General features: G+C 41.9%; 1 protein-coding gene across 1 annotated transcript in view; it reads left to right on the top strand.

Moving 5' to 3' along the window:
* Window positions 1-27,683, top strand: part of ADGRB3 (adhesion G protein-coupled receptor B3) — a 704,839-nt gene that overhangs the window by 405,824 nt on the left and 271,332 nt on the right. The window contains exons 12-13 of the mRNA XM_074988878.1: window positions 14,904-15,050; window positions 16,008-16,083. Coding sequence (XP_074844979.1) covers window positions 14,904-15,050; window positions 16,008-16,083 — 223 coding nt within the window. The remainder of the gene's footprint in view (window positions 1-14,903; window positions 15,051-16,007; window positions 16,084-27,683) is intronic.

Here is a 27,683-nt window from a genome sequence, read left to right as displayed (position 1 = left end):
CCACTGGCCTAGAGGCCACAATTCGGGATTGAAACTCAGCTGTGCTATGCACTACACAAATAGTCTAAATCAACAATGTGCATTGCCTTGGAAATTAGGTATTCCAATGCCTACAGATAACTTTTGTTGAAAAACCCTTACATGAATCTTAATAATTTTCTCTCCTCTCTTAGATGTGTCTCCAAGTAAACAAACACATTTGTTGCAGATGTGTGTGAGGAAGGATGGAATTATGGCTTAAACGAGGACTAAGACTGTAAAGATCTGTGTTTCTCTTTATAACTTTGTCAAAGATTTATGGTGTGTGAACTTGACCAAGTCACTTTACCTCTTCCCTTTGATTTAGCCATCAGTAAACTAAGGGTGATAGTGACCTGTGGTGTAGGGATTCTATGTTTTTATTAATAGTTGTATATAGAGTGTTTTGAGATCATAGGATAGCTGGTAGTATGCAAATTCAAAATATTATTTCATTATTAACAGTCATGACTGGAGCAGGAGAGAATGGGGACTCCACCCATTTGCCTCATTAAACTAAATAGCATCCAGTCCAGAGCAGAAGGTCGCAGAAGCAGTAACTCCAATGCCAAATACAGAGCAGAGCATCCAATGAAAGATCAGGAGTCCTCACATACAACTCTCATCATCTAACATCAGCAGCCAAAACAAAGGGAGAGCATCTGCACAAGCCCAGCCTCCCACCCTAAGACAAAGGCTTGGTTCTGGGGCCGGTGTTGTTCAATGTCTTTATTAATGACCTGGATGAGGGACTGGATTGGACCCTCAGCAAGTTTGCAGATGACACAAAACTAGGGGAAGAGGTAGACATGTTGGAGGATAGAGAGAGAATCCAGAGTGACCTGGATAAATTGGAGTACTGGGCCAAAAGAAATCTGATGCAGTTCAACAATAAGTGTAGAGTCCTGCACCTGGGGCAGAAGAATTCCAAGCATTGTTACAGGCTAGGGACCGACTGGCTCCGCACCAGTATGATGGAAAGGGACCTTGGGGTTATGGTGGATGAAAGTCTGGATACGAGTAAACAGCGTGCCCTGGTAGCTGTTAGCCGGTGGCCAGGTAATGTGCAGTGAGGTACCAACTATGCCCTTGTTACCATCTGAGTCTTTAACTGCTAGAGCGGGAAGCTCCTTCGCAGCGGGCAGCCTGGGCAAGGCTGACGGATGCCCCAGGGTCCTAAACACCCGAGTCTTTAACTGCTAGAGCGGGAAGCTCCTTTGCAGTGGGCAGCCAAGATTGACTGACGGGTGCCCCAATGGTAGTGCTAAGAGCCTTTCCACACCCGACACTTTAACTGCTAGGATGAACTGTCCCTTCGCAGCGGGCTGCCAGGATTGACTGACGGATGCCCCAGGAGTCTGCCCCGTGGAGGTGGCACGACTCTACGCTAGGCTCTCAGCACTCTCACCAATGGCCAGGCTAGTATAGCCAAATAGCTATAAGGTTCTTTTGATTGTGCTGGCTGTGTCACAGTAACAAAGAGAAGCAACAGTCAGGTTCAAATGCTTAACTAGTTACAGGTGTATTAAGCTACAATTTCAAGCGTGTGATTACAAAAGGCTATTGTCTACTTCTTATATGCTAGCAGAGTACAGGTGTTAACATGTTCCGTTACGGACAAACAACATCAACTTATAGAGCTCTAATTCTCAAATATGTGCACTAGAGAAAGGAGACCTTAGTGTGGGTGCTTCTTACCCTCCTTGCATCTCTCGATACCAGTGTAGCCAAGCCAGGATCGGTTGCTCAATTCTGCGGAAAGACCAAATACGAGGTTGGGCGTCCCCAGTTGCAACCTCGGGAGGCAATCACCTGACCCAACCAGCAGGTAGTTGGTGAAGATGCACTCGGAGTCAGTGTGCTCCTGGGCCCATCTTTATACCCGTTGGGTCACGTATTCTCTTTCTTATCTGTGGTGCCAGATCGTACTGGTCTGTCTTTGTGACGCCAGTTCTTACAAGGGTGGGTTCTGCTTAATTTGCACTTGTAAGAGAGGGAGATAAATAATTTAGGAGTACAGGACATTCTTTTACTAGGATGGAGATTTCTCTCCTGGGATGGCTGTGTGGGTGCATCACTTATCAGTACCAGCCGGAGGCAGTTTTCGAGGTCCCTTTGTTAATGGTTAGCCTGCTAGCCCTCTTATCTGTGTTTTCAGTTCCTCAGGTCACAATGAGCCAGCACACCTGGGCCCCCTTAGGAAGGCATCAAAGACTGTGCTGTTTGCTGCTATTTGGTGCCCTGTGTGCTCTGAGGCACCTTAGAGGGGCAGCAAACTGATATGTAATGGGGGACACATTGTCTGGCTACAGTAGCGAAGAAGGCTAACAGCATACTAGGGTGCATTAGGAGAAGCATTTCAAGCAGATCTAGAGAAGTAGTTATTCCCCTCTATTTGGCACTGGTGAGGCCACATCTTGAATAATGTCTCCAGTTTTGGGACCCCCAGTATAAAAAGGATGTGGATTTGCTGTAGCAGGTTCAGCAGAGGGCAACAAAAATGATTAAGGAGCTGGAGCACAAGACCTGTGAGCATAGGCTGAGGGATTTTGGCTTGTTTAGTTTACAGAAGAGAAGACATTTGGGTAATTTAATTGCAGCCTTCAGCTTTCTGAAGGGGAGCTCTAAAGAGGAGGGTGAGAAACTGTTCTCAGTGGTGTCAGATGGCAGAACAAGGAGTAATAATCTGAAGTTGGAGAGGGAGAAGTGTAAGTTAGATATTAGAAAAAACTACCTCACCAGGAGGATGGTGAAACATTGGAATGTGTTGCCTAGAGGTGTGGTGGATTCTCCATCACTAGAGGTTTTTAATTCCTGGCTTGACAAGGCCCTGGCTGGGATCACTTAGTGGGGGTTGATCCTGCTTAAAGCAGGGGGGCTGGACTAGCTGGCCTCCTGAGGTCCCTTCCAGCCCTGTGATTCTGTGACAAAAGTGCTGTGCATGTGTGTGTACTCTTTGGATGTCTCTCCACCTGCTTCTAATCACAGACAGTCATGTGAATGTGCACCATGCTAGAGATAGTGAGTAGTTGAGTAACCACTGAAAATTTCAGGGGTTACTTGATTTCTTGGGGGAGGGAGAGAGCGTGTTGAAGGAAGGAGGCAGCTCCTGAGAGCTGGGAAGTGTCATTTAAACTATGCCCCAGCTTCAAAAGGCAGCCATCCTCCTTCCCTCCTTGCCACAACAGGGAGGTGGATGGGCTCTCCATTAGCATTTCAGCTGCCTCCTGGCACAAACAGGCTCCTGGGGTGGGGGTTAGCATTTCCTCTTGCAGCTGCTCTGCAAAGAGCAACTGGCGTGGGGGACTTTTGTTGTTCTTCTTTACCATCTGCACCTCCTGTCCTTTGCTCCTTTCCTCCTCATTCCCTTCATGCTCACCTTATTTCCTATGCCACTGTATCTACCCTCCTCATGTCTGGCCTTTTTGTTGTGCTGAACTCCCTCATCAGCATGTCACCACTAGCCCAAACAGTTCCCAGTCCCAACTGTTCCTCCATCCCATCTTCCCTCAGAGAAAAAAAAAAGCTTGTCATTATCCTTCCCACTTTTGTTTACCAACACAACTATTTTAGAACAAATAATTTCAATGAACAAGCATGTGCAAAAAATCTAAGGAATCATATGATTTTATCACTAAAACCCCAATCTTCCTATATACCTGAGATGCTGTCGTCCATAGACTGTAAGATGCTGGGGATTGAGAAGATGGTTTTTATTCATCCACACGATGTTTAGTGTAACACTTACGGCAGACTAGAATATACAAATTAAGTTTCTGTTTGCTCTGAACAGGCTCACACGTAAATACATCCTTTTAAACTTTAGTTTGCAAAGAATCTTTCATTACAATGGTCAATATTTAGAACTTACAGACCTCTAAACTATTCTAGACACATGCATAACATTTCTGTGATATAGATAAGAAACAAATGGGAGAAAAGGATACAGAAACATTGAATGACTTACCCAAAACCACAGAAAGAAGTGAGTGTCTGAGGAAGGATTTAAACTCAGCAATTGTGATGCGAAGTTCTGTGTTGAAGCTTGTGGAACACAATTTCTCTGTCTCTGTCCACCCAGCAAAGTCAGTTCATGATCTTAAAAGCAAGGTACCCTCTGACTTGCATTCTTAGCAGCCTGGTATTTGGACTACAGTGAGTATTCAATGCCTTTACTAAAAAGGAAAATTCATTTCCTATTTTTGTGCTAAATTTGCTGGATAAACACAGAGTTGAGATGGGCAGCCAAAGACAAAAGAAAAAATGGGTATGGATCCCAATAACAAACATTTCAATGTTCTGAGTTGTTTCAATTGGGAATTCGGCCTATTACAAAGGCCAGGTCCATGTACAATTGTTGGTTGGTTCAGTACATTTACAAATACTAGGTTTTAGTCATGCGAGACAAGTGGATATTGCTCATGCTAATTATTTCTTTTAAGAATAAAACATTACCTGCATTTTAGTCTGTTCATAGCTTGATACTTAGCTAAAAAATCCTCATAGTCATTTTGATGATGATGAAGAGGTGTTCTTCGGTAAAATCCAGATCCATTTGTGATCCTTCTGTTCCTTTCCACTTCTTTCTGGGTGAGATGTTTTCTGTGGGCTCTGTGTTGATAATTTCCAGATATATTTTTTCTACATACAGGCCTTATGCTCTCTGCCCACTCTTGCGTCTTTGCTATCTTTCTATTGTCTCACCCTGTTGACTGAAGACCAGTGCACACCTTAACCCTGACGAAAATGCATATCATTATTCTTCCAGACTCCAGACTCCAGACTTCCAGACTCCACCCCATCCTTTGCATCCTCTGGAAGTGATTTTCAGCTCCACTCTCTTCTTTCACTGTTCATATCCAGGCAATTGCTATGTCTTACTGCTGCTTCCTTTTGAATAACTCCAGAATTCTCCTGTTCCTCAGGATCCTCATTTCAAGCCTGTTGCCCTTATTCTAATAATCATCCACCTACTGAAAACTCTTGCTCTTTGGCCAATCCATCTAGTCCATCCAAAATCCAACTGTCAACATCCTTTTCCTGTCCTCCTGCTCTTACCCTGTCTCCCTCTCCTAGCTCCCTTCCTTTTGTCTCCAGAGTTCAAGCTCCTGTTAATGCTGTTAGGGCATTTCCACTGCTGCAGCCTCTCCTCTGTGCCTGAGAGCTGCTGTGGGACACTATGCTGATAGATGCTTACCCCTATGGACTGCTAATAATTTCAGTGAAATATGAGCGCACCCAGCACTGTTGGAAACCTTCAGTGCATTGCAAGATTGGGTTCCAGGAGTTTTTTTATTCAGGTCATGTCTTTACCCCTTCTCTTTGCACAGAGAAAAATTTTCAATTTAATGTAGGACAGGCTCCCATTCACTCCTGGTTTCAGAAGGTTCCTTCAGGAAGCACTTTCCAGCTACCATAAACATACACCCCTGTTGGACTGTCTGCATGGATCTTGTTTGTATGTAATGCCTTCATTGTCCTGTATAATCTTCACACCTTATGCCTTACACTTGTGGGTTGAGAGTATGTTCTTTGTATGTCACATTAACAAGCAGTAAAAATCCATTCAAACCAGCATTTTGGGAACACAGTTATTAACGATTTATTATTTGTGGTCCCCAAAATGCTGATATTTTTTCTAAATGTCTGAAGAAAGTTAAAAGGCTATGCAGTGGCAGCATGTGGAAAATAAAATTTAGCTGTGGTGCCATGACCATTTGTATATCCTTAATTCTTCCCCAGAGACAGAAATTTAATAGCTTCAATCATTTGAGATCATCTTTTATTTTTCAGATAATAAAACTTGTATTGTCTATTACAGTCTAAGCCCATAATTAGTATAATTCTCAGTTAAGCTAAATGTTTAATTTTCCACTTTGTTTTCCATGTCTTGAACAAGACAGCAATTTGGAGAGAAATGGAGGAATTTTGATTTTGCTCAAGTGATTTTACAACCTGGTACCTTATCAAGGTTATTTTTGATCTCCAGATTTTTCATCTGAACAAATGCAGAATCTTTAACCACTAAGAGAACACGGCTACAGTAAACTTCCTATTCACAAATCTCAAATTAATGCATTTCTAAGTATAGAAGTAGTCACAGACCACATGTGCAATGTTTTTTTACAACATTTTCTCTGATTGGGATGTAGTTAACCATCCTGTACATGTGTTCACCAGAATAAAATTACACTCAGTATTAGCTGTTCAGTATGTACAGCAAAGAGAAGTTGAAAATGCTATTTTAAGTCATGAGGAGTTCAGGGTGGCAATTATGGCACAGTTCTGTGTTGTCCACTCACTCTTCCCCCGTGGCCAATATACGAGGATGAAGTACTTTGGGCCTGGCAGCTACTCCTACCCATGCCTTGGGATATCTTTTTTCCAGGGTTTACTAAGGGTTAACATTTGTGAGGTATTATTTCTCATGGACGCAAGGAGTGAAGATCTCATTCTCCTCCTTGCATACTCCTGGAGCAGCAGAACATAGGTCATGTCTTCTTGCTTTAAGCCCATATTACATATGGGTACTCACAGCTGTTGGAAAGCAAGGTGATTGTTTGCATACATTGTTTGCTGACCATAAATTAACTTTATCACATAGAATACTATACTATAGTACTGTTTACTGCCATGAGATTTCATCCTGGGGGCATTGTTCTATGCATGAATATTACACTCGGTTCCATCACTACTCTGATGTATATGGCTTCCTGATCTTTTGAGAATTGTCAGGAGGATTTAGCTTTATGATATTTATTTTTTTGTGAAACACGTTTCTGACTTTGTTCCTAAATTATTGCTGGTACAGAATATAAACTGACAAAAGTCTCAGTCTAGATAAAATATGACTTAGCTTATGGGAGGCACAACTAGGGTACAGTTGACTGATTGAAACCTCATCACCCTGTTTTTTTCCATTTCCACACTAGTAGCCTATGATGTGTTTCATTTACCTGGAAATAGACATTGGCTGGGAGAGCCTTGTTATGATGTTATCATGTTACATGTGAGCAAGTGGAGTCTGAAGCTGTTTATGTGATGAATCAATTCATTGTGAACCATGAGCACACAAATGTGCAGTAGTACCCATAATATGTGACACTTTGTAACTATAAGTTGCACATCTATCATGTCAAGGGACCAGGTCCTCCCCCAGCAAAGTAACATGACTATAATGTGACAGGCATGTAGAGGGGATCACAGGACTATTGGTACTCAGAGATCCATAGCAAATCCAGAGATCCACAAAGGGTTCTTCCCTAGAAGACGATTTTACCATTACACAAGTGGATAACGGAAATCTGCTATGCATAGTGTCATTAATATACCCATCTGGGTTTTTGATGTTCTAAAGGGGACTTTGCTCCCTGTATATCCCAGGAGAGCTGAGTGGAATGAGATTACGTATTTAGCAAGTAAGAATTTACATAAGCAGCCAGCAGAATCAATCTACAACTTATAAATATTTTTCTAACCGGGAAATATTTATTTCTAATACAAATACTTAGTTTACTTGAAAACATCCATAGAGAAATATACACATTTGGTGTTCTGAAGCTTAACACAATCATGCTTTTGTGTGTTGTATATTGAACTTGTCTTCATGGCAGATCTATTCATTTTTCCTGAGACAATATGCTTGGCCCCTCATCTGGCACCACTGGGACCTGAGCAGTCCCAGGCAAGGGATTTTTCTGGACGAAGGGTGATCAATGCCCATTGGTCTTCCCTCCTGTCCCCCAGCCCTGGGCACTCTCAAGACTCCCCACTGGCTCACTGACTGCTCCAGCTGCCCAGCTTTCTCCCTGTCTCCACAGTTTCCTGGCCGCTCCTGCCCTGCTGCTCCCAGGCCTGTGGCATCCCAGAACCACATCTCCCCAGCTGCTCCCCTGCTCTTCCTGCAGTACCTTGTCATGGTCTTCAACATGGGCTGTTGTCCCAGGCCCATGCTCTAGTGAGGGCTCTGCCCCACTGCTCCATGCTGCAGGAAGGGCAGTTGTGGGTGGCTTCTGTTCTGGCACAGGCCAGGCTGCTAGTCACTGCTATGGCCTCACCACCCGCCCTGCTGAGGCAGGTCCTGCCCCAACCCCAGGACTCTCTCTGGTCCAGGAACTTCCATGACCGTGCATGACAATGGATGTTGCTGGATGAGAGAATTCCAGATTTAAGGGGTTGAACCTGAACTCAAACAGCAAATGAGCAAAATTTCTTCTTGGCACTAATATAGAGTAATATTCTAGGAAGTATATCATCTTCTTTTCAGTATTGCATAGGATATGTGTATGACTTCTTTCATCCTTAGGATATTGTTACCTTGGTTTAGATATGTTTGACTGTGCTCATTGTTGCCTGTGCTTAGCTTATAGTATTAGCATTAGGGTAGATATAACGAAGCCATGATAGTTTGGCTAATTGAGGCCTAGAAGAATCTATGCTTACTTTCTTTCCTGTCAGCAGAAACGCAAGGGGCCTGCCCAGTAAGTAGGGCATGAGGGGGGAAAGCCTGGGCAAGTTATCTTTTTATAAGTAGGTTTAAGGTCAGGTCAGTAATGGTGCGTCATTTCAGTCTGGGCCATCTAAAAACACCTCTCAAATAGCAAAATATGCCCAAACCTTCTCTCACTTATGGAAAAGAATAAAAGGTCATCTGATATATTCAGGTAAAAGGGCTAAGATGGGAATTTCCCTTTTAAACTCTGTTTCAAGAAAAACAGGATGAATAGAATAGATCATCATACATATGGGGGTCTCTGTAGGTATTCAAGATTTGATTATGTCAGACCCTAATTTAGTCAGCACAAGGGAAAAAGGGTATAAAACACTCCTTTGGGAGAACAGAAGGGCATGTAACGAACGCCCAACGCGACACGTATAAAGCTGTGCCAGACGGATGTGCCTATCACCCCAACTCTCTCTCCCTCTCTCTGTCTCTCTCTTCTTGTTATATTCTACTCTTGTTATTTCTTTGAACCTTAGCTAACTTCTTCCTTTTCTGAACTACTGCAATAACTCCCTTTTGACAGGTGTAAGCGAGCTGGTCTCTGCTTCTAAAGAGCTCAAAAGAAGTTAGTGAGTATTGCATCCTGTTTGCTAGACATAGGATAAAACCATAAGATTAATCAGTAAAACAATAGGTATTGCTTAGTTATATTGTTATGTAAGATCTTTGATTGTAATCTGAGTACTAACTGCGATATATATTTTTTTCTAGTGTCTTGGCTAAGTGCTGCATATGTATTATTGTACTATTAAAAAAAGCATAGGTATTGTTAAGATCATTGTCTGTGTTGTGACTGGGAATCCCGAAAACTCACCTCCGGCTTTGGCCTGAGGCTTTGCCTCAGATCTCACCGTTAACTCGGGGGAGGTGCGAACCTATAATCTTCAACTTTAAGTCAGATTGGTGAGCCTTCCCAAATTTATATACCTACATATCTTGCTACCTTTCTCCCAGATCAACATCATCTATTTGTAGTAATCTTGTAAAGTGAACCTTGCTCTATGTGAGTGAAATTCACCGCATGTTGGTGCAAGTGCAAATCTGTGCACTAGTAAATCTCTTGAACTCTATTATGGGAGTTAAATGGAATTTAGGAATTGTTCAGGCTTTATTCTGAATAAATTAATGAAAGTTACCCAGGCATTTTCCTTCATTAAATATAGGTACAATGCACCAGTGCATTGTAGAATGATGAAGCCAAGACTAATGGAATGGTCAAAAAAGAATTAGATACATTCAAGGAGGATAGGTCCTATTAGCCAGGACAGGCAGGGATGGTATCTCCAGAATCTGTTTGCCAGCAGATGGGAATAGGCAAAAGAGAATGGTTCTTTTGATGATTACCTGTTCTGTTCACTCCCTCTGAGGCATCTGTCATTGCTCATGGTCAGAAGTTAGGATGCTGGGCTAGATGGGCCTTTATTCTTACCCAGTATGGCCATTCTTATGTTATATTCTCCTCCAGTTTATTCCTGAATAAATCAGTGGAATAGAAAAAAACCTCAGGCCCAAAGTTCTCCAGTCTGTTTAGAAAGCAGTGACAGCTACAACATTCAGAACCAGATTTCAAACCCCCCTAACTAAAGTTATTTAGATATGGGGCTTTGTTTCAGCACCTAATAGAGCTGTGTGACAATTCTGAATTTTTCATATGAATCCAGGTTTTGATTTCTGAATTCTGTGGCTGAAAGTGATATTATAATTTGGGTCCATGAGCAGAATTCTTTGGACTATCTGTATAGTATGATCTAAGAATTTGGTTCCCCGGCTCAATACACACACACACACACACACACACAAGCTTTGAACGGCATGGGCATTCACAGAGCAGGCAAGGGAATTGTTCTGGCTCTGTTGGTGCAGCTGCTGCTGTTGCTTTCTTCCTCTCATGAGCATCAATGAGGAGTACGCGTCACTGCTCTTCAGAGTTGTCATATGAGTGTCCTACAAGAGCACGCCGGCCTGTTCAGTCTTTTGCATGCTGCTCTAGCTGATCTGGTTTTAAACCAGCATAAACAACGTTGACCTTCACACAGTCTTTATACGTCTTGCGAAGCCTACCTTGATCCCCTTTGCCCTGGGAAAGTTCACCATACAGGGGTCCCTTAGGGATTCTTGACCCTCCATTCATATGACATGCCCTGTCCAGTGAAGCTGGGCTTTCAGAATCATGGCTTTGATGCTCATGGTTCCTGCTCTGTCCAGGACTTTAAGGTTCGTAACTCTGTCCTGCCATCGAATGTGCAGTATTGACCTCAGGCTGTGTGTGTGGAAGTGCTCTAGCAGTTTTATATGTTTCCTGTATAAGGTCCAGATTTCACAGACATACAGGAGACTGGTCAGGACTACAGCCTTGCACACTTTTAATTTAGTGGACTGTCGGATATTGTGCTGATTCAGCACTCACGCTCTCAGATGTCCTCTTGCCCGGCTGGCCTGGCAGACTCTGGCATTGATTTCTTTGTCAAGGGAGCCATCATTGGCTATCACACTGCCAAGGTACTTGAACTCCTCTACTGTTTTTAACTCTGTTCCTTCAATAAAGATTGAAGCGGGGAGAACAGCAGATCCTGGAGCAGGTTGAAACAGTACCTCGGTCTTTCCTAGGCTGATAGTCAAACCAAAGAGGTGAGTGGCATCAGCAAACTTGATGATGAGCTGGAGATCAGATTCCTTGTGTGCCATAAGTGCACAGTCAGTCATCAACAAAAAGGTCTTCAAGGATGAACCTCTCAAGTATCTTGGTTTTAGCATTCAGACGACGAAGGTCGAAAGTGGCCCATCAAGTCTGTATTTTATGTAGACTCCATGGTCCAGCTCCCTAACTGCGTCGCTGAGGACATATGTGAAAAAGAGGTTGAGTAACACTGGGGCCAGCACGCACCCTTGCTTCACACCATTGGATATCTCAAATGGATCTGAACTCACACAAAGCTAATACAAGTATGATTAGCAGTGTAGCCATGATAGCAGTGGTAGAATCATCAGAGGGTTGGCTCAGCTGTACCAATTATGTGTCTGTCTAAAACTGGTGTTTAACATGGGAATACTATGTGTTATGCTTACCAATGAAAATAATGTTGAAGTTCTGGGAAGCAAACCGTAGTGAAACAATTGCACATATCATTAACAGAGAAATCTTTGTGTGAGACACAAATGCATACTGTAGGTTACAATGACAATGTATAAATTATATAAAATAAGTTTTCACATTGCAAGTTAAATTGTTGTTATTCAAACCAGTGTTCCCATACTTTTATTCTTCTTGAATCCAATTTTTTCTTCTCCTTTGCCATTAATCCTTTTTTTGTTTTTCCATATGTGAAAATTATAGCTTTTTGGGACTGTACAAAATTATTAATGTATTTCCTGGGATTCTGTGTACATTTCACCTCTCTGTAAAAGTGCAAGCAAAATACCAAAGAGTATCTAAGAATTTCTTTTGGTGTCATTTTTTCAGTTACTTTGTAAGTTTAGCATTCAGATCATGAGGTTTTGTTTTGGTGATTAAAAATACATCTTGCTTTTGTTTCTATTGAACAGAGTGCTGAAGTCAGAAAATGTGGTTATAAAAGTATGTGGTAATTGCAGCACTAAATAATTCAGGATTTCGAGCATAATTCCTAATGCAAATATAGCATACTGAGAACACGATAAAATACAGAGTGAATAAAATGTCATTCCGTTTTATTCTCTGCATAGGATGCTTATGTAAGGCAATGACATTTGATTTCCTAGCATGTGAATGACCTGGCACCTGAATTACAGGGAGGCTTCCCTAAATGCCCCTCTGATTTCAACACTTACATCAAAAGTAAACAGTTATTTTTTATGCTGCAGATAAAAATTGAGTCTGAGAAGAGTGAAGCATCATTTCACAATGGAAATGCAGCTGGTTGTGCTCCAAGATCTTTATGATGAGTTACATATTAATATTCAATGTGAATGAAATTTAGATTCAACACTGAAGTATGATTCACTGCAGTGCTGAAGATGTACTAAGGTAGAGAAAGTGGTGCCCCATCATACATCCTGCTGATATCTTAACAGGGACTGAACGATGGACTCTCTCAAGATTCTAGTGAACTATTTTCCCACCTCTTTATTTTCATAGCTGACATTAAGGGACCCACAATGTTAGTAGTCTCAGCAAAGCGGTTGAAGAACGACAGGGCTTGTTGTAATACTGATCTCTAGAGGTAATCATTTCAGAACAGGGCTAAGACATGTTCACAATTGAGCTTGCATGACTATTGCCTGTTTTCTGGCTAAGCAGAGAATTTCATTCCCCAGAGTATAGATCTGGCAACTTTCACAAGATTAAGTTCAGAGCTTTTTGTGTGGTTGGTTTTTATTTTTAGGAAGGAATACATGGTCTATTTAAACCACATTAAGGATTATTTTGTATTATGAAAGCCATTAACTAAATATTTAATCACTTATCCTTAATGCCTGGTTTGGAGCCTTAATGTCTGAGAAACGCTTAGGTATCCTGATAGTGGACCGAGTTTAAACGTATATAGACAGAATTGAAAGAAATACAGTCCCAGACCCTTAAATTGTCTCCATTGCTAAAATGATTGTCTGTCCTACAGAATGAATTCCACTGGATAGCACTAATTTCTTGTTTTGTTTTGTTTTGTTTTTTAAATGGGGAACTATCCTCCTGATGTACAGATGAAATAGTATAACTTTATAATGACAGACAGACACACAGATATTGTGTGACTAAAGAAGAATGTGTTTTATAGTCTGGGCATGTTAAGCATATTGTACATATTTACTTTTTAAAACTAAATAAACATGGTTTAAAATTGGTTTGCTGCTAGTAAAACTGTCCAATTAGACTCCAGTAACCAGGAAAATTTCCTTTAAACAAGACTAATACATTTAATTTTTGAATGATAAAAGCATGTGAAAAAACACATGCAATCCATTTTATACTCCAATAATTCTCAAACACCTGGACTCTGCCTTCTCCTCCCTACACATAAACACACATGCCATCCAAAATTTTAAAAGGAAAAACATTCCCCCAGGCTTGAAAATTTATATGCCAAATTGTAATCTAGAGGAGATATTAACTGTCTCAATAGACCCCTGGAGATAGTTTTGTAACAGAGAGCCTGGAAGAGCCTTGAGTACAACCACACGAACGTCAACCTTTGATACAAAAACACCCTAATTTGGAACTAACCTCCAGTTCTCAAATAATACGTTTGTGGAGCTAGTGTTGTTGACTTGTTTTTCCTTTCAAATGCAATCCACTTATGAGATGCTTAATAGTTTCCTACTGTAATTTTGCTGCTGTGATTGTCTTTCTCTTTAGCTCCTCAATGGAACACTTGCAGTGATATCGTTATGCAAATCACAGTATTGACCCAATGTGCAAATTGCACCAACTATGATATCCCTAGCATAAATTAATTAAGAAAAGCATTGCACAGGAAATTATTATCAATATGGTTTATGCTAGGAATGGAGCTAAATTCAAACACATTGTTTATTATCTCTGTGAATATGAATAAAGACTTGCATCCCTGTCAGCTGATTAAAAGTAGCCTGCATCTTACTAGACAGTGGCAGTGTTGCCATGGAGTCACACTCAGATTTCAAGGCAAAGATAAAAACAATTTAGAGATAAAACCAGAGTTGAAAACAAAAAGAAAACTAGGATGAGTGAACAAAATGCAAGATTGTCTATGATAAGGTTTGATTCTTTTTGTGTGTCTCCTTCTGTTCAGCTTAGTGATGTTATGTATATTTAGTTGGGTTTTTTTTGGCTTAAAAACATATATAATAACTATTTCATAGGGAGGAGCTGTTGTTTTAAAGGAAACCAGTCACATGGTATATTTCATTATTCTGCTTTGTATGGAAACAACACTATGTTTTAGTATGCGAATCTCTTTAATGGGTCTGTTTCCAGATATTTTTGTGCCTGTGCAGGAGATAGAGGAGCTGTTATTGCTTCATTAGACTGATTCTAGCAGTTATATCTCCCAAAGCAATTTGCAACATGGTCTTCCTTGTACTGTCACATTTAATAATTTCAGAATTTGCTCTGAAGACACAGCTCAGCTATGTGCTTACATGGGAATTTCAGGGTATGAGCCAATGCATTTAATAATCCTTGTTAAGAGAGTTAACATAAACCTGGCTGACAAGTGATAGAAGCAATGACATAACATTAATCCAGAGTAGAACTATCTAATAAATTGAAAATAAAGTATGTGGACTTAGTTAATATCCTGATAAATTTTCATTTTATTTGAAATAGATTATTGTACATTTTTGTTACTACTTTACTCTTATGACCTCTTAATAATGTTTTGAGGCATAAAACACAAGATTTATTTGATTTTATGATGTCGTTTAACAGTGGCTAGCATTCAGAAGCTTCCCGCAGCATCTGTTCTAACAGACATCAACTTTCCAATGAAAGGAAGGAAAGGAATGGTTGACTGGGCACGAAACTCAGAAGACAGGGTTGTCATTCCAAAAAATATCTTTACCCCTATGTCATCAGGTAAAGAAGCATTCAAGTATTATATTTTATTAGAGGATAAGTGTTTATTTAATAGCTAGACTGTGGAAAATGAGAATCAAAGACTCATCTAGCTGTAACTTAATATATCGGTGTTTTATCTAGCCATCTGTAGATGGCTATAGCCATGAGTATTGTAATCATTATAAAATTAATTATCCAGCCTTAAATGTAGATAAAGAGCTTTCAGGTTCTTGGAGAAAAGGTCCTATAAAAGTGCGAAGCATTTGCTTCATTATGCTGCCAATATTTTTCATTCTTCAGGATTAATGCATCTTGGTAAAATCTTGGGAACTAGATGTTCTGCACAAAGCTCTCTGTGCAAAAGTATGAATGAATATAATGCACATTTATTCTATTGCACCAGTCCTACAATAGCTGCGGCGGCAGGGGCAGTCTCCCTCTACAAGATTAGAACGTCCTAAAGGCTGATCTGATTTGTATTTGCTAATCATCCCCATAGTAGTTTTTAGGGCCAATATTTACTAGTGGAATATCTGCCTTCTGCATGTTAAAAATGCCATCTGAAGATCGTTCCTCTGGGTACTTCAGAATTAAGATAAATACATTGCTAAACACTGATATAGTTTAGTATCTATTAATGGATCTTAACAAAGAGCAAATCTAAATGGATGACGGGGATAGATCACTTTACAGTTACCTGCTCTCTTCATTTCCTCTGAAGCACTGGGCATTGGCAACTTTTGGAAGACAGGATACTGTGCAAGATGAATCTTTGGTCTGAGCTAGTATGGCCATTCTTATGTTCTTTTGTCTGAATGTTCTACAAAGTTCTACAGAATGTATTTTTCCAAGGATGATTTCTTTAAAAATAAAACATCTATTGGCATGATAAATACTACCCATAGAGGCGTGTGATGATTAAGGTATGGGAGGAACAAATATTTTAACTTCTATTTTTTCTTTTTTTTCTTTTAGAACTAGATGAATCTACTGTATTTGTGCTTGGAGCAGTGCTGTACAAAAATTTAGAACTCATTTTGCCCACTTTAAGGTAAGAAGCTATTAAGGCATGCAGCATAAATAACATTTCTTCAAGGTCATAAATGTAGAACATCTCAAGATGAAAGCAGTCAACAAGGGTCATGTTCAGCTACATAGTATTTTATAGTATAGTATAAACTGTACTCAGCTATTATTTTAAAAAGTAAAATGATATTTTGTTAATGCATCATAGTGTAAATTATGTTAATGACATGTTAATCAAATGTCCTCTACCTTGCCCAGAGTTGGAGTAAAATTGTGACCAAAAAATGATAGGAAAAGACTATGTTGATTTTCTGTTGGCCAAAAAAAAAAAAAGAAAGAAAAAGAAAAAACATAAAAAATCCAATCCTGAAGAAAACAGATTACCAGTGAAGTTCAAATATATTCTGCCCCTGCAGTGGCTGATCACTACTTTTTTCTGTGGAAGTCTCTGCTCAATGCACCATTCTTCTGGCCCCTCCATGATGTAATTTAACTAAATGTCTGCCTCAAATGACAGGACATAGCCATCTAGAGAAGTACTCTTAAGGAGCCATTCACACCTATGGGACTGCATAAAGAATTCATCACACTGTCCCCACAATTTTGTGAGCATTTTTCTGGTTGGCATGCTAATACCTAAAATCAGGAAAGAAGCCAGGAAGAGAAGTTTATGGCAGTAGTTTCCCTCTGTTATTCCACACCTTGGCTACGTCTACACGTGAAGCCTACATCGAAGTAGCTTATTTCGATGTAGCAACATCGAAATAGGCTATTTCGATGAGTAACGTCTACACGTCCTCCAGGGCTGGCAATGTCGATGTTCAACTTCGACGTTGCGCGGCACCACATCGAAATAGGCGCTGCGAGGGAGCGTCTACACGCCAAAGTAGCACACATCGAAATAAGGGTGCCAGGCACAGCTGCAGACAGAGTCACAGGGCGGACTCAACAGCAAGCCGCTCCCTTAAAGGGCCCCTCCCAGACACAGTTGCACTAAACAACACAAGATCCACAGAGCCGACAACTGGTTGCAGACCCTGTGCCTGCATCATGGATCCCCAGCTGCCGCAGCAGCAGCCAGAAGCCCTGGGCTAAGGGCTGCTGCCCACGGTGACCATAGAGCCCCGCAGGGGCTGGAGAGAGAGCATCTCTCAACCCCTCAGCTGATGGCCGCCATGGTAGACCCCGCTATTTCGAAGTTGCAGGACGCGCAATGACTACACGGTCCCTACTTCGACGTTGAACATCGAAGTAGGGCACTATTCCTATCCCGTCATGGGGTTAGCGACTTCGACGTCTCGCCGCCTAACGTCGAAGTTAACTTCGAAATAGCGCCCGGCGCGTGTAGCCGTGACCGGCACTATTTCGAAGTTAGTGCTGCTACTTCGAGGTAGCGTGCATGTGTAGACACGGCTCTTGAGATAGAGAGCCAAATGTCTCTTGTATTCAGCCTGTCTCTGGAATACTTTAAGGAAATGCTGCCAGCCATGGTAGAGAATCAAGATGGCCAGGAATCATTCAAACCTTTATTTTATGAAGAGCTATCAATGACCTTGCCCTATCAGCACTGCTAGCTTCTTAATTTTAATTGATAGAAGACTAGTCTGGACTACAAAGTCCCTCCATTTATATAGTCAAAGCTATTTGAAGCATTTATTTGGTACTCTAGATGGACAGGAATTAATGACTCTTTTCTTCCCCCATTGGGATTGATGGCAAAAATCCTAAACCACTCAACTTCTTTGGTGAGTGATTGGGTCCTAAATGTATAGTGAATAAGGCATTGTGAGACTTGAAAAGAGTCCAGCTCTTCCTTATATAATCTTTGCTATTGACTCCAGTACTTTCAGCTGCTTCTTGGCTTCTACAGCAAGTTGACCTCTCCTTTTAACTGAATGTCCTTCCATAAAAAGTGGTTATGTGCACTTTCAGGTCTGTGTGGCTTTATACTCTAAGGCTATGTCTACACTGCATTCTGCTTTCAGAAATGGAATGCAAATTAGTGAGATCACAATGTAAATGAAGCATGGATTTACATATCTTGTACCTCATTTGCATATTCTCCTGCAATTGTGCTTCCAGAAGATGCTTTTCTGGGAGCAAAAACAGCTGTGTAGATAGGGTTCTCTCAAAAACAAACCTAATTTTTGAAAGAACCGTTCTTCCTATAGGTTTCCAGAAGAGGGGTTCTCTCAAAAACAATGTTTGTTTTTGAAGGAACCCTGTCAACATGGCTGTTTTTGCTTCTGGAAAAGCCTCTTCTGGAAGCACGATCACATAAGAATATGCAAATAAGGAGCAAGAAATGTAAATTTGTACATCATTTGCGTGTTCGGTCTCACTCATTTAATTTTGCTTCTGAAAGCAGAATGCAACGTAGATGTAGCCTAAGTGTATTTATTTATAATTAAAACCTTTAGAACTGCAGATCTCATACGCCCCTCAGTGTGTTCTGTACAAATAGAATCTACTTCTGAACCATCCATAATGTAACACAAATTCTGCAACCCTGGTTGTGGGTTATATTTGCGGGTGTGAGTCAGGTATAAAAACTTTTCATTTGTATAAGCCCCTCAGAGTAAGGGCATTAATATCTTGTGTACTATACTGCTCTTCATCACTATTTATACTGAAATCACATCCACTAGCTAATCAGGTACTGGAGTATGTTAAATTTCATTGCCTGTAGCAACTACATTCATAATTTGATATCAAGGCCTCAAGATATGACAACAAAGGAATTAGTGCTCTAAATCATCCTAATGCAATATTCATTCAGATACAACACTGAATTTGAAAAACTCCAAACATGTTTTACGCTTAATAAATATGCAATGCCAACAGACCCAGGTTGCCAGCACCAGTGATTGAACCTGCGAGCATAGGGGCTAAAGCCCTGCTACCACATGAGCTAAAGGTCAGCTGTAGAGCAGAGACTTCACTCACCCTAGTATGATGTTTCAGTGCCTCTGGATACTGCATGGCTCTCTGGGCTGAGGGAGCATGTCCCCAGCTTCTGAGACCTTCCAGCAGTCCATCCTGGACAGCCCCCAGTTGTAATGCTGACAGACCCAGGTTGCCAGCACCAGGGATTAAACCTGTGATCAGGGGGTCTAAAGCCCTGTGCTCTACGGCATGAGCTAAAAGCCAGCTGCTGCTCAGCTGAGGCTGTAGAGCAGAGACTTTACTCACCCTAGTATGAGGTCTCAGTGCCTCTGGGTAATACAAATATATCCACCTGACTCTTTCCAGAAAACTGAACTGAAACAATACATTAGATGAGAACTAAAAACTAAACTGACTTGCATTGATTTCAGTGGTGCTAATTTATGATGGCCTGTGTATTACCTGCAGGAAGGGGTGGAGGATGTCATTCCCCTACTAATATATTCATCTTTATTCTTTGCATTTCACCATACTTTGTAAAGCAGAAATTATAGTCTTCTGAGTATTGAAGGCTTGGGGGAGAGGGTACTTGACAGCTTTTTATTTAACAAAATATTATTTACTTTATTTCATTCTAGTTGTTCTATTTGACTGCAAAGGAACTATTCTTGCAGTAAGGTGAATAATTCCTATAGGTGTGGTGACTAGACAAAATGTACGAAAATTAGGAATGGCATGGGATAAGCATCCCACAATATGTTGCACTAAATAAATGGCCAACGCTTCTGCCAGAAGTATACTAATAACTAAACAGTGGAATAAAGTAAAACAAAGTAAGAAACCATAGCAACGCCAAATCAAGATTCCTTGTGTTGTGTGCTGACAACCATGGAATTTAGGCCCTGGGCAGCCTGAAAAAAACAAGTGACTGACTGGTGGAAGCTAGCAATTTAAAAAGTTTTGCCACTGGCGCTACAGTCTTCAGTCCCAGCTGTGACAAGAGAAAGGATGAGAGGAAAATAAATACTTAATTGTATTAAATCTATTTTACTGTAGTTGTAAAAGTGACACTCCTTAAAACTGGCTCTGAAAGGTCTGTACATCTCTTGATAAAAATAAGAGAATTACTGTGAGCTTCTGAGAAAAAGAAAAATAATATTTGGGGGGTAAATTTTTAAAGCTTTCTGAAGTGGCAGATAGATGCAACATTTGTAATTCTTTATTAATGGGTTTGGTGCTAACATCATTTCTTCTACAACATACCTTTTCTTCCACTTGTAATGTGGCTGATGTGAGAAGTAAATTAAGTAGTTGGTTGGATTCGTAATGGGGAACAAAACCTTTCATCTATACATTCCTGGGGAAGAGAGCCACAAAAGGTAACTTTGACTCTGCATTGCAGCACCTAATTTTCAGGTGCCCTGTCACATAGTGGAACCTCCAGCACTGAGTCATGTACCCAGGTTCCCTATACAAGACAATGAGTGAGGTAGGTGCCTACAAACACGAATCACGAAACCAACATGCCAAGTGGAGAGCCACTTAAACTAACCTGGAGAAAATACAGAGGAAACTAAACCCAGACCCTCAAAGGAGAGTTAGGTGCCTAATAGGGTTCACATCCATCAACCTTCTCCTAGAGTTAGATGCCTAAGTGATGCCAGTCACTTCTTGAAAGAAGAAGAAAAGATTCAAGGAGGAGGTGCTCCACTTACACCCAGTGGGTTAAAGTATTCACTAGGCATGCTAAAGACCCAGGTTAAAAACCCTACTCTGCCTGATGCACTTTAAGGATTCAAATAAAGATCTCCCATATGAATGTCCCAGTTACTGAGTTTTTCGAGTATTCTGGGTGAGTATCTCTTAATTTCTCCTATTGGAGCTATTTCTCTATGTACAAATAATTAATTATTCATTGGGCCAATTGGAGTCAGAAGGATTCTATAGTTCCATGATTAGGGCTCTAATCCAGGAATGAATATTTGAATCAAAGTCTACCCACCCTGTATGAGTGGTAGGTTTAGAGCATAAACAGGGCACTACAATCCACCTCCCCCTTCTTCTGCTGTTTCTTATAAGAGTTAGCATGCTCAGAGCACACCTACTGGATTGGATCCCACAGGCTAGCCAAGCAGGAGATGCCTAGCTAGGGAATCACATCCAGATGTGGGTGTGAGGTAGGTGCCGGTGTCCAGATTAAAACAACGTTGAACATATGCACCAGCAGGAATTTAGGTGCCAAATAGGGTCAGCAGCTGAGTGGGCATTCTGAGGCTCTCTAGTTGAGATCTAGGCACCTAAAGTAGAAGATAGGTTCCCACATCCATCTCTGAATCTGACACCTGGAGTGAATAAGGCCCAGATTTGTACTTGCTGAATTCTGTCACTATGCTACAGTAGTATATGTGAAATGACCCTGGGTCATTCCAGTTCCCAAGAGAAAGCTGTGTCCCACTAGCGTAGTTAGTCATAACCTGAGTATTTCATTATCCAGATCTGTCAACACAGTGCCCTTCACAAACTCTAAATCAGGAAATTAAGGCAAATAGTGATTATTAAAGCGTGTTGCATTATCTGCTCCCCCTGCTCACCCCAGGCAGCCTGGAGTGCAACAAGTGGTGCATGGCCCCCCTCACTCCCTTACTGGCAGAGAAAGCAGCAAGAAGAAAAGCCACAGGGACAGGATGTATGTGGCTGCAGCCCCTATACCATCCAAAATTGTGCTCTTGCACCCATATACTCACCTAGCCCTCAGACCTGAATCCTGCCCTTCCTCATATGCCCAACCCGCTGTTCTGAGCCCCTCCTCACAACCCCCTGTCTTGAGCCCCTCCTCATGCACTCCAACCCTGTGGCCCTTGCTTTCCCATTGCCAACCCCTTGCCCTAACTCTGTACCCTGCACACACATCCCAACCACCTGCTCTGAGCCCCCTACGCTACACCCCACACTTAAATTTCTTACAGGTACTATTGTATCACCAACTACTTCCCAAGGCCCGCCACAAGAGGGGGCAGGTTGTAACAGAACAATACCTATAAAAAATTGTTTTTTCACCCCAAATTGTATGCAATACTTTTTACTGTAAAATGCAAGCCTTGGTTTTGCAAATAATGTGCTGAAATTTCTAGGGCCTCATTGAATATGGTATACATTGAATTATGTTTCCGCAGCTGTGATGTAGGCCCTGGGGTCTGTGAATATGCATATTGTTGTTAGGTTCTCAGAAAATTAATTTTAAGAACAATAATTTTCTAAACAACATTATGTATAATTCCCCTCTTGGGTAGTATGAAGGAACACATGGCATAATGCTATACACAAAAATAGTTTTTAAAGTTTTGCTCACATAAAATAATAACGGATCCAATGGAGATGATTTTGCAGTTAGCAAAGCTATTTTTTTCTCCACTTTGTTTCCATGCACGTCCTCATATTGTTACTTGATTGATATGTGCTGTCCCACGTATCGCCCATTCTTCTCAACTCTCCTCCTCAAGAGCTGATAACTCTGGCCCCATTCCAAACAAGGCTCATCAATCTCAACAGATCTGTTCACATACTTAGTTGAATGGAGCTAGAATACTTGCTATGTTGCAGGATGGAGTTCTATGACATTTCTAGTTATTTTTTTCCCCTGTAAGATATGACATTTGCATGCTACCTGACGGTTTGATGGGAGGTAACTTAGTGACAGATGATGTAGGAAAAGCTGAAGTACTCAATGCTTTTTTTGCCTGAGTCTTCATGGACAAAGTCAACTTCCACATGACGGTCCTAGACAATGTAGTATGGGAAGGTGGAGGGCAGCCATCTGTGGGTAAGGAACAAGTTCTGAGATACCTAGAAAAACTAGATGTGCACAAGTCTATGGGTCTGGATTTAATGCACCTCAAGGTACTGAGGTAATTGGCAGAGGCCATTGGTGAACCTTTGGCCATTATCCTTGAAGACTCTTGGAGATCGGGGGAGATACCGGATGACTGGAAGAAGGCAAACATCATGCCCATCTTTAAAAAAGGAAAGAAGGACAATCCAGAGAACTATAGACCAGTCAGCCTTACCTCAGTCCCTGAGAAAATAATGGAGGGAATCCTCAAGGAATCCATTTTGGAGCACCTGGAAGAGGGAAAAGTGATCAAAAGTAGCCAACATGGATTCACGAGGGGCAAATCCTGCCTGACCAATCTGATTAGCTTCTATGATGGGGTAACAGGCTCTGTAGACATGGGGAAGTCAGTGGATGTGATATACCTTGACTTCAGCAAGGCTTTTGATACAGTATCCCACAATATTCTTGTCCATAAGTTAAGGAAATATGGATTGGACCCCTGGACTATGAGATGGATAGAAAGCTGGCTTGGTAGTTGGGCCCAACGGGTAGTGGTCAATGGCTCAATATCAGGATGGTGGTCAGTTTCAAGTGGAATGCCGCAAGGCTCGGTTCTGGGGCTGGTGTTATTCCAAATCTTTGTTAATGACCTGGATGAGGGACTGGATTGCACCCTCAGCAAATTTGTGGATGACACAAAACTAGGGGGAGAGGTAGATACATTGGAGGGTAGAGAGAGAATCCAAAGTGACCTGGATAAATTGGAGGACTGGGCCAAAAGAAATCTGATGCAGTTCAACAAAGAGAAGTTTAGAGTCCTGCACCTGGGGTGGAAGAATCCCAAGCATTGTTACAGGCTGGGGACCGACTGGCTCAGCAGCAGTATGATGGAAAGGGACCTCGGGGTTATGGTGGATGAAAGGCTGGATATGAGTAAACAGGGTGCCCTTATAGCCAAGAAGGCTAATGGCATACTAAGGTGCATTAGGAGGAGCATTTCGAGCAGATCTAGAGTAGTTGTTCCCCTCTATTTGGCACTGGTGAGGCCACATCTGGAATATTGTGTCCAGTTTTGGGCCCCCCCAGTATAAAAACGATGTGAATTTGCTGGAGCAGGTTCAGCAGAGGGCAACAAAAATGATTAAGGGGCCAGAGCACAAGACCTACAAGGATAGGCTGAGAGATTTGGGTTTGTTTAGTTTACAGAAGAGAAGACTTACGAGAGATTTAATAGCAGCCTTCAACTTCCTGAAGGGGAGCTCTAAAGAGGAGGGTGAGAAACTGTTCTCACTAGTGTCACATGACAGAACATGGAGTAATGGTCTGAAATTGAAGAGGGAGAGGTGTAGGTTAGATAAACTACTTCACCAGGAGGGTGGTGAAGCATTGGAATGCATTGCCTAGAGAGGTGGTGGATTCTTCATTCCTAGAGGTTTTTAAGTCCTGGCTCGGATGACTTAGTGGGGGTTGATCCTGCTTGAAGCAGGGGGCTGGACCTGATGACCTCCTGAGGTCCCTTCCAGCCCTATGATTCTGTGATACAATGACTTTAGATCCTTTTGCTTGAGATTACCACGTATCTTACTCATAGCACCACCTCTTCTGAGTGTTATGGCTAAAATAAACTTATTCTTATCCTCACTCCATATCACACTATCAAAAACTCTCCATATCTAGTTATAATGAATATCGAAGTTTGGTTATTGATCAAATGCAACTCTCCTGTTGATAAAGGCTTTGATAAAATATTCATATTTTAGAAAATTCTTCTAAACTATTATCCTCAGATCTGAAACTAATATTGTAGTGCAAAAATCTGAAGTCCGCATTGAATCCCAGAATTCTCGGATGTCCTGTTTCTAAAGGGACACTCCCTTATTTAAGCCCTCCTGCAGGTGTTCAACTTTTTCTTTAAAATGGGCAAATTGCCCCATACATTCTGTCTCTCACCATCAGTACTGGCTGGTCCTGCTGCTTGCAGAATCCTTGCTTGCCAGCTGCCTCCCATCATGTCCTCCCACAGCAGAGAGTAAGGAGGAGGTTGAACAGTCAACTAAGGGGGTGGATGTGCCAGGCTGGAAGTGGGACAAAGATGCAGCATGTGGGCCGTCTGCTTCTCTGCCAATCCATTAGCACAGACCCTGCTGTGTACCACCTCTTGGCTAGCAGGATCCCACCCCTGCCCCATTCCATTTCTAGCTGGCACTGGCTGCAGTGATTGATTAGTATGGGCAGGTGCCAGAGGTGGTCAGCAGGCTTCTTTCTTCCACCACTGCCTGTGCCTGGGCTAGCACCCTGGGAAAGCCCGAGAACCTCCAGCCCAGCACACTGGCCAGAAAAAACTGAGCCTGGCATGTGCTGAAGCCACACACATAGAATCATAGAATCACAGAATTCTAGGGATTGGGTCCAGCCCCCTGCCTGAAGCAGGATCAACCCCAATTAAGTCATCCCAGCCAGGATTTAGTCAAGCCAGGACTCAAAAACCTCTGGGAATGGATATTCCAACACCTCTCTAGGCAACGCATCCCAGTGTTTCACCACCCTCCTGGTGAAGTAGTTTTTCCTAATATCCAACCTGCTCCTCTCCTTCTGTAACTTCAGACCATTGCTCCTTGTTCTGTTATCTGTCACCCCTGAGAACAGTGTGTGTCCATCCTCTTTAGAGTGCCCCTTCAGGAAGTTGAAGACTGCTATTAAATCACCCCTCAGTCTTCTCTTCTGCAACCTAAATAAACCCAAATCCCTCAGCCTGTCCTCATAGGTCTGTGCTCCATTCCCTTAATCATTTTTGTTGCCCTCTGCTGAACCTGCTCCAGCACATCCACATCCTTTCTATACTGGGAGGGGGCACCAGTGGATGTAATACTCCAGATGTGGCCTGACCGGTGCCGAATGGAGGGGAACAATAACTTACGTATATCTGCTCAAAATGCTGCTCCTAATGCACTCCAAAATGCTGTTAGCCTTCTTGGATAGAAGGGCACACTGTACATTCATATACAGCCTTTCATCCACCATAATCCCTAGGTCCATTGCTGCTTTACTGCTACTTAGCCAGTTGGTCCCCAGCCTTCACAATGCTTGGGATTATTCTGTACCAAGTGCAGGACTCTACACTGCTCCTTGTTGAACCTGATCAGAATTCTTTTGGCCCAATCCTCCAATTTATCCATGTCATTCTGGATTCTATCTCTACCCTCCGACATATCTACCTCTCCTGCTAGCTTGGTGTCATCTGCAAACTTGCTGAGGGTGGAATTCAGTCCCTTATCCAGGTCATTAATAAAGATGTTGAACAACACCTGCCCCAGAACCGAGCCTTGGGGCACTCACTTGAAAATTATTGTCATCCAGATATTGAGCCATCGACCACTACCTGTTAGCTCAACCATCAAGTCAGCTTTCTATCCATTTTATAGTCCACATACCCAATCCATATTCCCTTAATGTATGTGCAAGAATGTCATGGGAGACTGTATTAAAAGCTTAGCTGAAGTCAAGGTATATCACATACACTGACTTCCCCATGTACATACATCCTGTTACCTCATCATAGAAACTAATGAGATTGGTCAAGCACAACTTAGCCTTGATGAATCCATGTTGACTTCTCTTGATTACATTCTCCAAGTGCTCAAAAATTGTTTCTTTGAGGATCCCCTCCATTATTTTCTCAGGGATTGAGGTAAGGCTGACCAGTCTGTAGTTCCCTGGATTGTCCTTTTTTCTTTTTTTAACAATGGGCACTAATGTGACTTTTTCCATTCATCTGGGATCACTCTCAATCTCCAATAATCTTCAAAGATAAAGGCCAAAGGCTCAGCAATGATGTCTGCCAATTCCCTCAGTACCCTTGGCTGCATTAAATCCTGACCCATTGATTTGCGTACATCTAATTTTTCTAAGTAGCTCTTAACCTGTTCATTCCCCACGGAAGGCTGCCCTCCACCTTCCCACACTGCATTGTCTAGCACCTTAGTATGGGAGTGGTCCTTGTCCATGAAGACTGAAGCAAAAAAAACATTGAGTACTTCAGCTTTTCTTCTATCATCTGTCACTAGTTACCTCTCTCATCCAGTAATGACCCCACACCTTTCCTGATAACCCTCTTATTAACATGCCTGTAGAAACCCTTCTTGTTACCCTTCACATCCCTTGCCAGCTGCATTTCTAATTGGGCTTTTGCTTTCCTGATTACTGCCTGGCATTCTCCAGCCACATATTCATACTCCTCCACAGTCAACTGTCCACATTTCCAGTTCATATACACATCCTTTTTGAGTTTAGGTTGACCAAGGATTTCCCTGTTAAGCCAAGCTGATTGCCTACCATATTTACATTTCTTACCATGCAGTGGGATGGTTTGTTCCTGTGTCTTCAGTAAGACTTCTTTAATATGCTGCCAATCCTTCTGAACTCTTTTCCCCTTCATCTTCATTTGCCAAGGGATCCTGCTCATCAGTTCTCTTAGGGAGTCAAAGTCTGCTTTTTTGAAATCAAGGGTCTGTATTTCACTATTCACCTTTCTTCCTTTTGTTAGGATCCTGAAATCTACCATCTCATGATCACTGCAGCCCAGGTTTCCACACACTTCTATTTCTGCTACTAGTTCTTCCCTGTTTGTGAGCAGCAGGTCAAGTTGTGCATGGCAGCTGGTCAGTTCTATTAGCACTTGTACCAAGAAGTTATGCCCAACATTCTCCAAAAACTTCCTGGCTTGTCTGTGTGCTGCCATATTGGTCTCCCAACAAATATCAGGGTGCTTAAAATCTCCCATGAGAACCAGGGCCCCTCTGCCCACATCACTGGCATGGGGAAGTATCTACCTCTCAGATGAGCAGGGAGGTGATTTCCAGCTCATTCACACTTTGAGCCTGCACATTCCACTGCAGCCCCCAGGACAG

Source organism: Carettochelys insculpta, chromosome 3, assembly GCF_033958435.1.
Source record: "Carettochelys insculpta isolate YL-2023 chromosome 3, ASM3395843v1, whole genome shotgun sequence".
In the NCBI taxonomy this organism is placed as follows: domain Eukaryota; kingdom Metazoa; phylum Chordata; order Testudines; family Carettochelyidae; genus Carettochelys; species Carettochelys insculpta.
This window is presented reverse-complemented; position numbering and strand designations above follow the sequence as displayed.